This window comes from Lithobates pipiens, unplaced genomic scaffold (assembly GCF_037356315.1).
Source record: "Lithobates pipiens isolate NorthernLeopardFrog02 unplaced genomic scaffold, aLitPip1_a1.2 Scaffold_16, whole genome shotgun sequence".
NCBI classification, from domain to species: domain Eukaryota; kingdom Metazoa; phylum Chordata; class Amphibia; order Anura; family Ranidae; genus Lithobates; species Lithobates pipiens.
This window is the reverse complement of record NW_027507748.1, coordinates 41,673,186-41,686,589: the sequence shown is the minus strand read 5'-3', so window position 1 is coordinate 41,686,589 and position 13,404 is coordinate 41,673,186. Positions and strand designations below refer to the sequence as shown.

The 13,404-nt window shown below is 40.9% G+C and overlaps 1 protein-coding gene across 2 annotated transcripts in view; it reads right to left on the bottom strand.

Moving 5' to 3' along the window:
- Positions 1 to 262: 262 nt before the first annotated feature.
- The window catches only part of LOC143981729 (OX-2 membrane glycoprotein-like), a 46,591-nt gene continuing 33,449 nt past the window's right edge, over positions 263 to 13,404 (bottom strand). Inside the window, exons 4-7 of one of the 2 annotated variants that reach the window (XM_077479779.1) lie at positions 12,649 to 12,723; positions 6,239 to 6,359; positions 1,543 to 1,735; positions 263 to 561 (exon numbers count right to left, since the gene is read on the bottom strand). In XM_077479779.1, coding sequence (XP_077335905.1) covers positions 478 to 561; positions 1,543 to 1,735; positions 6,239 to 6,359; positions 12,649 to 12,723 — 473 coding nt within the window. In that variant the 3' untranslated portion in view covers positions 263 to 477. The remainder of the gene's footprint in view (positions 562 to 1,542; positions 1,736 to 6,238; positions 6,360 to 12,648; positions 12,724 to 13,404) is intronic. The other variant, XM_077479778.1, reaches the window with a different exon arrangement.

The following is a 13,404-nucleotide window of genomic DNA, read 5'->3' as shown; positions in this document are numbered from 1 at the left end:
GATCACCGGCTTATCTTAAAGGGACATCGGTCCCTAAGAGGAAGAGGCAATTATGCCTCATTGATTCTGACCAACAGTGCCCACAAGTGCTGCCTATCAATGCCCACAAGTGCCACCTATCAATGCCACCTAGAAGTGCTGCCTATAGGTATAAATCGACCGGGGCCCATCACTGCCACCCATCAATGCCGACTCATCAGCGTACATCAATGACAGACAAAAATTACCAGTTTTTAAAATTCTAAACCCCCCCCCCCAAAAAAACATTTTTTTTCTTTTTTTAAATCGGTCTTTTTAATTTTTTTTTTACAAAAAATAAAAATTGCACAGGTGATCAAATACCACCAAAAGAAAGCTCCATTTGGGGGGAAAAGTGTGACAGCACTGAAAGATGACAATTGGTCTGGATAGGAGGGGGGTTTAAGTGCCCAGTAAGCAAGTGATTAAACATGTTTTCCTCATCTGCATAAGTGCTCATTAGAACGGTAGCCTTTTTGGTGCGGTGGCTTTTCTTGCAGAATCACGTGCATTTCTTTTCTTTAATGAACTTTGCCTGGTTTCCTAAAAATCAAAAATAACAATTTGAATTAGAAATATACAGAGAAGTTCCAGGAGACTTGAGTTATCCTAAACACATGAAAATAGCAGAAGTGCATATGTCAATAACTGTTTTAAATGGAACTGATGCACTAAAGTATGCATTCCCTTGGTAATAAATGAGGGTTGCCAGAGAGTCCAATGTCCCAAGAGGCAGACAACAGCAGGAGGTGCAAATATATAAAGGCAACAATACCAGGATAAATCCCAATCCATTTTGCAACAAACATCAAAAAATTAAAGTATCAAAATGGGGGGGGGGGGGGGGGGCATTAGAAAAACAACAATACCTAAAAACAACAACAAGCATTGGAAGGCACAACGTATAAAATCATTGGAAAGAAACACTGATCATCCACACAAAGGCTTCAGGATCAGAGAACCCATGATCAAGATCTATCAGACACTCCAACTCATTCCTTTGAGCGATCTCACCCATCACATCTCTTTTTGCTAGCACCATCTCTCTTTTGAAAGCCTTGAGGTGCTTATCCTGATATCTACCTTTTAAGGATATACATGTCAACTCCATGTTGACTATATATATACAGCTATCAATATATGGGATCAGCTCTCCCTGTGCTGTTAAGGGGACACAAAGCTAATCCCCACAGCCTTCCCAGGCTAAACCTCCATCAATTTGGTCACTATTACATTTGTCACACATATAATAATTAAAGTATAATCCGAGGCCCTGATGAAGTGGGTCATCCAGCGAAACACGTAGGTGACTCATTGGATTCCTCGGCCAGGAATAGAGAATATTGCTAAAGCACCAACACATGCAAAGTATAGATAAATAGTACCCCATGAGCATGTTCAAATATAACACCAACACATACCATAGATTCAGAAACTATTTGATGAAAAATAAATGGAATTATTGTAGATAAAATAATATATAAATATATGATCAGAAGCCTGAAGATGTATATAGTGATGTACCCCGGTATTTCTCTTGTCACTATCGGAAGGTGTTGCTTCATTCATAGTTGATCCTGGTCCAGGTTCATTCTCGGTTATCAGCTTTGGAGAAAGCCTTTCACTGGTCCACGCAATTAATTTCTTAACGGAGGACACTGGTGTTACTTGTCCATTTTCAACATTCGCCTGTTTCTTTGGTGTTTTGGCTTCTGTCCTGTATTTATATAAAGCCACATTTATATACATTACTTTGAGTGATAAGGTGAAGCTATTTGTAGTCACACATATAAAACTTGAAGATAGAAGTGTGCCCACTGTCAGTCATGTATTTTACTTCCCTTTCTAATTGCCTGGAAGAAGACCGTTGAAAAGCTGGAATGCTATTGGTTGCTATGTGCAATACGAGTGTGTATGTGTGTCATACATACACATACCCCATGCCCCCTGGACATCCCATCATTTTTCTGTAAAAGCCAAAAGGGGAGTCCTATCAGGGATATCACAGATTTTCTGGTAAAGCTATAGGACATACAACTACCTGATGACTTTTTTGCAGGTAACATGGGATGTTGCTAACCTGTAGGCTTCTGTCGCACTTACTACAGAATACTGAAATGGTTTAAAGCTTTTGTTACCCTAAAAAGTGCTTGTGCTGTGTAATTTGGCCCTTTCTATCCCCTGAAATAGCTCACTGATCCTGTCTGGTTCTGCGCTACCCCCTGTAAACTGACCATGGTGTATCCTGGCTTCTGAGCCCCAACATCGTGGTCAATTTACATGCCTCCGTCATCCACAGCTCTCCTCTACCCCCGACTTTCAGCTCCGTATCTATGCCCTCCCCTTTTGCCACTAAAATGACAGTTTTCAAATTACATTATTAAACAGGATAATGTGATCTGCCCTGTGTGTGTGTTTTATAAAAATATAAATAAAAACGCAGCTATATACCTAATTTCAGAGTGCCGCTCACGTGAACGGCCGCCTCTCTCCTCCTCCCTTCCTGACTGACATCAGCAGGGGAATTTCGGTCCCACCCACTGCAGTTGTCAGACATGGAGAAGAGAGAGGAAGCGCATCAGGCAAGTGCTGCTCTGAAATAAGGTGTAATATAATATATATATATATATATATATATAAGTTTTTTTTTATTTAGAAAAAACACAGAGACACAGGAAAGATTACATTATTAAACAAAGATGGTGTGACTTAAGAACTTTGGTTTAAAAAGGGACTATTGCAACAAGTAACATGTAAATTGTATTCTCAGACACAGATAAGAGTTCTATCTTCATTGCAGATTGTTTTAGAGACCTATATTCTTTGTTACAGGATGACTACTATCTACACCCCAGAGGGGCGGCAACGGGCTCCCATGCCCCCTCCATCCCTCCATAAGCAAAGGCCTACATGGATGCATTTGAGCACACATCTGTATATTCTCGTGATCTTTTCTTATGGCATTGTGTAGTTTCATATTGCTATATATAGATAACTTGTTCACAATATTTGGGGTGGGGGGGGGGGGGGTGTCAGGGTGAGAAGCGAGTCCTTCCTTACCTTTAGGTGTCCGTTTATGAAGCAGTGAAATTTATTCACTGCTTCATTCTCCGGCACTCTCAGATGAGATTGTTCTCCTCTATGTGCCAGTTTATGAAGCGGAGTCGATCTCTTGGAGGAGTGATGCGATCTACAAACACTTCAAACAGTGGAGAACGTCCCCCGATACTGGAATCTCGTGAACCTTTATGAGATTACAGCACCAGAATCTTACTGAAACACCGAGATGTCAGTTTATTAAGCAGTGATACATTATCACTGCTCAGTACAATGACAGACAGCGCGGTTAATGTTAATAAAATAATGAGTCCCCCTACATTATACATATAGGCACACAGTATATATACATACACACACACACACACACAATATATGTGTGTGTGTATATATATATATATATTATACATATATACACACACATAAATATGACAGGGGGACATGGTTTCAGTGTTGGGGGTCTGAACGAGGCATAAGGAAGTTAATCTTCCTCTTTCCTCCTCAGATCCCCTGGGATTCTCTCTTCACTCCCCGATTCTCCACCTCTGAGCTGGTGAATCAGGGAGGGTGAATTCTGACACAGATCGCCAGTGAAGCGCTCAGATCACAGCTTCATAGACTGGCCGGTACTGTGTCAGTCTATGAGGATTCTCCATGTGCGGAGATAATCTTTGGGCGAACCAAGACTTCTCCAATTATCTCCGTTTCATAATCCGTTTATGGGCTGTGATCAACGGCGATCCTCAGGATCACTGCTGTTCACTTCTTCATAAACGGACACCTTAATCAGTTTAATGCGGAGGTGGAAATCAAGACATCATTCGCCCGCCTCTTCACTTCAGGCAATCAGAGAAAGCTTTGTGTTCATTTATAAAAATACAAGGCTTGCTGTGAATGGCTGACTCGATTTTGTACCAGGCACAATTCCCCGTGCCGCTGCTGGAACACAGCACTGTATGTGGCTCCCACTACATATACAATTTATACAGCGCTGATAGAAGGGACATGTATTAGTGAAGGAAAATTTTTTGTTTTGATCAGCTTGGTTCAAACGATAAATGAAAGCTGGGGGGGGGGGGGAAAGAACTGATTAGACTGCTTGAGGCACTGAACAACGATAATGCACAGGATAGAGCGCAGATCGGAATTTCTGGCAGGTCCAGGGGAATTCATTTCCTCCCCCTCATGGTAACAGCGCTTTGTTGTTTCTAATTCAGACTTGCTCAGCTATAGGACACTGAGGAGGAAGAATGGCCACACAGTGGCTCCAAATTTTATGTTGGATTCCGTTCACATGCAAGTGGCATGTAGACTGCTAAGAGCCCTTTCACACTGAGTAGTTTTTCAAGCACTTTGGTGTTAAAAAAAAAAAAAAAAAAAAAAAAAAGCACCTGAAACGCTCAAGAACCATTCGCATTAAAACCAATGAATGCTTTTACACTGGGGCAGTGCGGTAAAATAAAACAAAAAATAAATAAATCTGGCATGCAGCATCTTTGGAGAGCTAGAAAATGCACCTTAAAAGAGGAGGGCCGGTTTTGAAAAAAAAAAAAAAAAAAAAATTTAAAAGTCAGCAGCTGCAAACACTGTAGCTGCTGACTTTTAATAATCACACTTACATGTCCAGGGCGCCCGCAATGTCGGCCGCCCGAGGCTGACCCGTCCCTCGGTCTCGGTGCCGCCATTTTGGGTAAGGGAAACAGGCAGTGGAGCCTTGCGGCTTCACTGCCCGTTTCCTACTGCGCATGCGCGAGTCGCGCAGCGCTTTGTGAATGGGACGCGCTGTGTTCTGGGACACACAGTTCCCAGAACACAGCGTGACCCATTACCCAAAAGACGCCGCACGGAGGAGAGAAGATAGAAGATCTCCACGGAGGAGGAAGAGGCAGATAAGGACGATGTGCCTAGCAACAGGCATTTCTGGTAAGTAAAAAAAAAAAAAAAATTTAAATTTTTTTTTTTTTAATGATTTTTTCTAATTTTTAATGTATTTTCTTTTAAAAACACTTTAAAAACACCTCTTTCCATTGAAATAAATGGGAAGCACCAGAAAATGGTTTTTGGAGCAGTTTTTTAAAAGGCTCTTAACCACTTCCCGACCAGCGCACGACGATGTACGTCGACAGAATGGCACGGGCAGGCATATTGGCGTACAGGTACGTCCAATATTCAATGCCGCCCTGCCATCAGGAGCGCGCCGCCGGCGGCGCGCTCCCGCACTGGTCGGGACCCCCGTGAGTGTAAACAACATTTCTCCATTCTGCCTAGCAACTAGTGACGCTGATCTCTGCTCCATGTGATTGGAGCAGAGATCAGTGTTCACTAAATGAAAGCCCAACCCCCCCACAGTTAGTAACAAACCCCTAGGAATCCTTAACCCCTACACTGCCACCCACTGGTTAACCCTTTCACTGCCAGTGTCATTTACACAGGAATCACTGCATTTATATAGCAGTGATTACTGTATAAATGACAATGGTCCCAAAAATGTGTCAAAAATGTCCGATGGGTCCCCCACAATGTCGCAGTCATAAAAAACAAAAAACAAAAAAAAAAAAACACACCGCTGATCGCCGCCATTACTAGTAAAAAAAAAAAAAAAAAATAATAAAAAATTATTAATAAAAATGCTATAAAACTATCCCTATTTTGTAAACGCTATAACTTTTGCGCAAACCAATCAATAATCGCTTATTGCGATTTTTTTTACCAAAAATATGTAGAAGAATACGTATCGGCCTAAACTGAGGGAAAAAATGTTTTTTTTATATATTTTTGGGGGATATTTATTATAACAAAAAGTAAAAAATAATGCGTTTTTTTCAAAATTGTCGCTCTATTTTGTTTATAGCGCAAAAATTAAAAACCGCAGGGGTGATCAAATACCACCAAAAGAAAGCTCTATTTGTGTGAAAAGAAAAAAAAAGGACGTCAATTTTGTTTGGGAGCCACGTCGCACGACCGCGCAATTGTCAGTTAAAGCGACGCAGTGCCGAATCGCAAAAAGTGGTCTGGTCTTTGACCAGCAAAATGGTCCGGTCTGCAAGTGGTTAATCGGCAAAAAAAAAAAAAAAAACCCACACATCTAACAGTCGACTTTCAATTATATATATTTAGTATTTGATCAAACACTCCCACCCAATACAGTATGTATATAACTTACTTTTTGAGTGCTTTGCAATAGAACAGGATAAAAATCAGTATCCCCAGGGATACAACTCCACAAACGATCAGATACCTAACCCAGGGTTGCTCCTGCTGTGCATCATATATTGCTCTGTCATCTGCAAGAATATAAACATTTAGAAGGCTATAATCATGAATCAAACCAGTCAGACTACATGGATAGGATTTTGCAAAGGTTCTTAGGTAATAGGTCAGCACATGCCGCAGTTTGTGAAGGCCTGCCTTGTGGCTCAATGTACTTAACAGTAAATCATACGGAGCGCACCGAACTCTGTAGCGTGAAAGCAACTAGGGCTGCAACTAACGATTATTTTCATAATCGATTAGTTGGCCGATTATTGCTTCGATTAATTGGTTAATAACCTTAAAAAAAAAAAAAAAAAACACAAGTGGGTCAAATTGCCGTTCATTTTCAACCACAGCGACGGGAAAATTTGGAAAAAAATAGGAAACTTCTTAGTCAAAGGAATTTTCAGACAGTGGATGTGGTTTTCGTTCAGATATTACATTCATTTTAAAAAACAGAATGTTAAAAACCAAATGAAAATTTCAAACAAAATTCTTTCATTCAGCGAATGTACAAAGATTTTTCGTCTGAATATTCTCATCTGAAAAATGTATCCGTGTGGTCAGCATAAGGCTCGGTGCACACCTATGCAGTTTGCTTTTGATCTGTTTCTGCGGTGATTTTTGCTGTACGTTTTGATTTTTGCGCACGTGATTTTACTGCAATTTGCATTTTTTTCGGGCAGACTACAAAACACAAATTGCTGCAAAAATGCATTATATGCTTTTCTGCAGCTTCTCCATTGAAGTATATTGAACAAATAAAGCACCATTTTGCGTTTAAAAGTCCCCGACCCTTTCAGATGTGAACGTGTCCCATAGGAAACCATGTAAATGAACTGTAGTGCATTTCTGCCAAAAGCACCAATAAAACACATAGATGTGAACCAGGTCTAAGACGTTTAGTAACATAATGGGGTTAAAAAAACTAAAATGAGCCCTTAAGACCCCATTCACACCTGAGCGTTTTGTAGCTTGAAGCCTGAAGCGACAAAACGCTAGAGGAGAAAAACATCTATTACCGTATATACTCGAGTGTAAGCCGAGATTTTCAGCCCCTTTTTTTAGGCTGAAAGTGCCCCCCTCGGCTTATACTCGAGTCACGGAGATCAGGTAGACAGACGGCGGCCATTCCACTATTCAAAAGCCGCGCCTCCCTGTCTGTGATAGGCGGAACACTCAATTTCCCAGCAGTCAGTGTTCCGCCTATCACGGACATCCGCTCATTATCATACTACGGACGAGGATGAGAGGATGTCCGTGATAGGCGGAACACTGACTGCTGGGAAATTGAGTGTTCCGCCTATCACAGACGGAGGCGTGGCTTTTGAACTGTGGAATGGCCGCCGTCTGTCAGACGAGAAGGAGAGGTGCGGCATGGCACACAGAGGCTGCAGATTGGCACAGGTAGGCAGTGATGGACGGGACACAGCGATGGACGGGACACAGGGATGTCTCACCCTCGGCTTATCCACGAGTCAATAAGTTTTCCCAGTTTTTTTGTGGTAAATTAGGGGCCTCGGTTTATATTCGGATCGACCTATACTCGAGTATATACGGTATTCTCAATGGAAACGGTTCCCATCTCCACTCCATGTCGCCTGAAGCCGAACGCCTGAAGCTCAAACAAGTTTCGGACCCTTTTTTGTCGCTTGAGTCGAGCAGATTTGGGCGTTTTTCCTTCTTTTAACATTGGTGACCTTTTGCCCTGCAAAAATTGTGGTAAAAAAAAAAAAGGCGAATCGCAGTAAAAAACGCAGCAAAATCGCGGTAAATTTGCACGATTTTCAGCTTGAAAACGCTACGCTCAGGTGTGAATGCAGCCTTATTAGTAGAAAAAAAAAAAAAAGCAGATAATCACTACTATAAGGGGTTCATTTTTTTACTGTAGAACAGTGAAAGTAATATTTACAGTAGCGATTATTTGTACTATAAAGGGCTCATTTTAGTTTTTTTTTAACCCAATTATGTTACTGGCTGATTAATCGATTATGAAATATATATATAGTATATTAATTTCATAAATCGATTAATCGATTAGTTGTTTCAGCCCTAGAAGCAACAGTCATATAGTTGAGTTCCTATACAGCTGGAGGCAGAGCAGAGCTGAGCCAATGCCGGCTAAGTACATTGAGCCATGCAGCCGACCTTCACTAACCGTGCACGTGCTGACCTACACTGCCGGAGCCAGAGTAGAACGGAGCAATGTCGGCTGCACCGTGGTATATGCCGAGGCTTGCCGTTCCAAGCTGTAAGGGTTGCAAGCCATGATCGAGTCTCCACAAAAGGGAACTGACCAGAGGCCAGCCTACTGCGAGTCTTTATACCCCCCACCCCCCATGAAGGTTGCTAACTTTATAGTATATCTCCCTTTTGACTGAGTTATGATTCACTGATCGGCTGATCTGTTGATATAATGGCTGTGGGATTGGCCGCACGGAGTTCACAGAAACCAAGGCATCCTAACATTCAGTTGGGAAGGGACTTTTACAAAAGGAATCTATGGCTCATAAAGCATCCCTGCTTGAGCAGTGTATGTAATAGTTACACAGATCACTTGCATTGCAGCCTTGCACATCTACATGAAATCACTGATATTTTCCCATCTACGCCATGGAGCGGCACTGGAATGGAGTTATCTTGTCCAACCAAGTGTTCAGAGTGAACTTTAGGGATCTCAAGGGAGGGATCATAGTTTCCCCGATTGATGAAGATACAATTATTCTGCACAGATTGTCTACCATTGTGTTATTCACCCTTGTGTAGGTTTTAAAGCTATTTACATCCCCGTCCTCATGGCTCAATTTTACTGCAATTCATGCTCTTTCACTCATAGTTCATTAGTAACATCGAACTTCTGTTTCTTGTGTATTCATTGTAGGGCTGAAACAACTAAATCGATTAATCGACAACTAATCGATTATGAAATTAATCGATTACTATTTTCATAATCGATTAATCGGCCACTAACATAATGGGGTTAACAAAAAACTAAAATTAGCCCTTTAGAGTACAAAGAGCAAATCGCTACTGTAAATATTACTTTCACTGTCCCATAGTAAAAAATTTACCCCTTACAGTAGCGATTATTTGCTTTTTTTGTACTAATTTTAGTGTTTTTAACCCCATTATGTTACTAAACATCTCAGGCCTGGGTCACACCTCTGTGTTTTTTGGTGCTTTTTGCAGAAACACAATACAGTTCATTTACATGATTTCCTATGGGACACGTTCACATCCATGATTTTTTCAGCTGCTGCCTATTTAAAAAAGACGAGGGCTTTTTTTAACGCAAAACTGTGCTATTTTGGTTCAATATACTTCAATGGAGAAGCTGCAGAAAAGTATGTAATAATGCGTTTTTGCGGCAATTTGTGTTTTTAAATCTGCCCAACAACAAATTGGCCAAAAAAATATGTAAAAATGCAAATTGCAGCAAACTTTTTTTTTGTTTGTTTATTAACCGATTAATCGGCCAACTAATCGATTATGGAAATAATCGTTAGTTGCAGCCCTAAACATAATGGGGTTACAAAAAGCTAAAATGAGCCCTTTATAGTACAAAAATATAATCACTACTGTAAATATTACTTTCAGTGAAAAATTGAACCCCTTCCAGTAGTGATTATCTGCTTTTTTTGTACTATAAAAGAGTCATTTTAGTCTTTTTAACCCCATTATGTTGCTACATGTCTTAGGCCTGGTTCACATCTATATTTCTATTGGTGCTTTTTGCAGAAACGCACTACAGTTCATGGTTTCCTATGGGACACGTTCATATCTGTGCTTTTTTTCAGCCGCCGCATATTTGGAAAGGGTCAGGGACTTTTAACACAAAACGGTGCAACGGTTTTTTGGTTCAATATACTTCAATGGAGAAGCTGCAGAAAATAATGTAATGCATATTTGCAGCAATTTGTGTTTTTTAATCTGCCCAAAAAACGCAAATTGCAGTAAAATCAGGTGCGCAAAATCAAAATGCACAGCAAAAAGCACTGCATAAACAGATCAAAAGCAAAAACTGCATAGGTGAGTACTAAGCCTTATGCTTGCCTCACGGATCAATTTTCAGGTGAGAATATTCAGATGAAAAATCTTTGTACATTCGCTGAATGAAAGAATTTTGTTTGAAATTTTCACTTCATTTCTGAACAAAAACCACATACACTGTCTGAAAATTGCTTTGACCAAGAAGTTTTCTATTTCCAAATTTTCCTATCACTGTGGTTGAAAATGAACGTCAATTTGACCCACTTTTTTTTATTTATTTTTTTAAGGCCATTATCCGATTAATTGATTAATCGAAACAATAATCGGCCAACTAATCGATTATGAAAATAATCGTTAGTTGCAGCCCTAATTCATTGATGAGCATACAGAGCGGTCACCATCACTCTAGCTCTGCCCGTTATCCCATTTGAGAATAGTGGTTTACACAAATGTATGCTCCGATTTGAGAATGGGAACATGGAAAGGGGCTTATCATTTGGTGGTGACCATATATACTATATTGTCACAAGTATTGGGACACCTGCCTTTACACACATGAACTTTAATGGCATCCCAGTCTTAGCCTGTAGTGTTCAATATTGAGTTGGCCATAACAGCTTTGACTCTTCTTGAATTGGCTGTCCACAAGGTTTAGGGGTGGGAATGTTTGACCATTCTTCCATAAGCGCACTTGAGGTCAGGTACTGATGTTGGACGAAAAGGCCTTGGCTCACAGTCTTCGCTCTAATGAATCCCAAAAGTGTTCTATCAGGTTGAGGTCAGGACTTTGTGCAGGCCAGTCGAGTTCCTCCATTTCAAACTCGCTCATCCGTGTCTTTATGGACTGGTGTGCAGTCATGTTGGAACAGGAAGGGGCCATCCCCAAACTGTTCCCACAAAGTTGTGAACATGAAATTGTCCAAAATATCTTGGTATGATGACGCCTTAAGAATTCCCTTCACTGGAAATAAGGGGCCAAGCCCAACCCCTGAAAAACAACCCCCCGCCATAATCCCCCCTCCAACAAATGATTTGGACAAGTGCACATTAATGCCAATGCAATTAAAGTTCATGTGCGTGTAAAGGCAGATGTCCCAATTCTTTTGACAATATAGTGTAAATAATTGATCATATTGAAGCCCGGTGTTTTTAGAGTTGACAATGTTGTCATTTCTTAGGTGAAGGGTGGAGGTGTAGATTGTACGGTGTGCAATTCTCAATTTTCTCTATAATAAAGAATATTTTCACATTACCATTTTGGGTCCCATAAAGTACCTGTTTTTCTTTCCTCATTTTTTTTTTTTTTAGATTGCAGGTATTAGGTACCCACACCAGATATTGTGTGATAATCTCCTAGATTGTAACCTCTAACGAGCAGGGCCCCTTGTATTGAATTGTATTGTAATTGTACTGTCTGCCCTAATGTTCTAATGTTGTAAAGCGATGCGTAAACTGTCGGTGCTATATAAATCCTGTATAATAATAATAATAATAATAATAATAATAATAATAATAATGAAAAAAAAATAATCTCCCCATGTTTGGGTGTCACTCATTGTGGTAATCCTCTTCCTAGTTCATGCCTACTCGTTACAGTCTGAATGTGCAATGAAATACCTGCGCAGTCTAGTTTAGAGTTATTGTTAAAAGCGGAGTTCCACCCAAAAGTGGAACTTCTGTATAGCTGATTCCTACACCCCCCCACCCCCCCCCCCCCAGTGCCACATTTGGCACCATTCGTGAGGGGGCAGATACCTGTCCGCACTTCCGTGAGACCGGGCCAAGGCGATGTACGTCAGTCCCTCGGCTCCTCCCTCCCCTTCTACTGAGAGAGTGCAGCATAATTCACGCAGTAGGGACCCGGGCCGTGAAGCCGAAAAGCTACACTGCCGGGTTCCCTTACCGGCAATAGCAGCGGCAGCACCTGACAGCTAATGGAAATATCAGCTATGGTGCCGACATTTCTGGACTCCAGGACAGGTAAGAGTCCTGATGTTAAAAGTCAGCAGCTACAGTATGTGTAGCTGCCAACTTTTAATTTTTTAAGGGGCGGGTGGACCTCCGCTTTAACTACTGAGAGCCTGTTTGCAAAGTGGCATTGGGGTAATGCACATTACGTGGTTCAGACTGCTGCAGTGCCGTTCCTTTTGAATGTTACCCAAGCACATCTTTTTCAATGCACAGGTACAGCAGCGCAACACAGTGCAATGTTGGTTAAAAAAATAAAAAATTTAAAAAAATTAAATAAAATAATATATAGTACATGCAACTTTTTGAGTGAATTTTGGTGTTTTTAAACAGCTCACTTAAAGAAATAGGTATCACACTCACCTTTATTACCATTTCCCGGGGTGGGCTCCTTCGCACTTAGTGCAGCTTTCTCAGGCTCTGCCTCCGTAGGTAGACCTACCAAGATTAAAAAATATTCTATAAGACCAAGTCATCTATATTAGCAACTGTAACCTTCAAACGCTTCCCCATCACCCATATGAATGAAACACTCATTGTACTGCCTGCAATTATGTGGAATATGTGTTGCTTGCTGGGGTGGGAGGATTTGAGCCCCATCCCACCCAAGATCATACCAGTCCCACACATTAGGACCGGTATAAAAGAATATGTTCACCTTTTGTAACACATTACACTCATATTCAGGGTGTAACATGTTACAAATATACCCGTCCCAGCATTCCCCCGATTCCCCATTTTGACTTGCTGTCATAAACTAAAGAAAATGCGATCGTGTTGGGCTCCGCTCACTCAGTCATGTCATTCATTTAGTGTTCTGTGAATGAACGAACTACACCTACCGACAGCCATTGCGGCTGTCAGCTTGTAGTTCTTAATGAGCTACGAGGGCCCTGTTGAGTGCTCTTGTAGGTCATCGAGTCTTCCTGTATTTATTTATTGGAAAAATTAACTTATCTTTTAAAGAGGAACTGCACTCTGCTCACACAATTTTTTTATAAAAACCATCTTTACCATTCTGAAGCTTCCCTCCAACCACTTTGCATATTATTTTATATATATACTGTGATTCTGTACTTGCCAAACATGCTGCAGAAATCTCCCTCCACTGAGTATGGC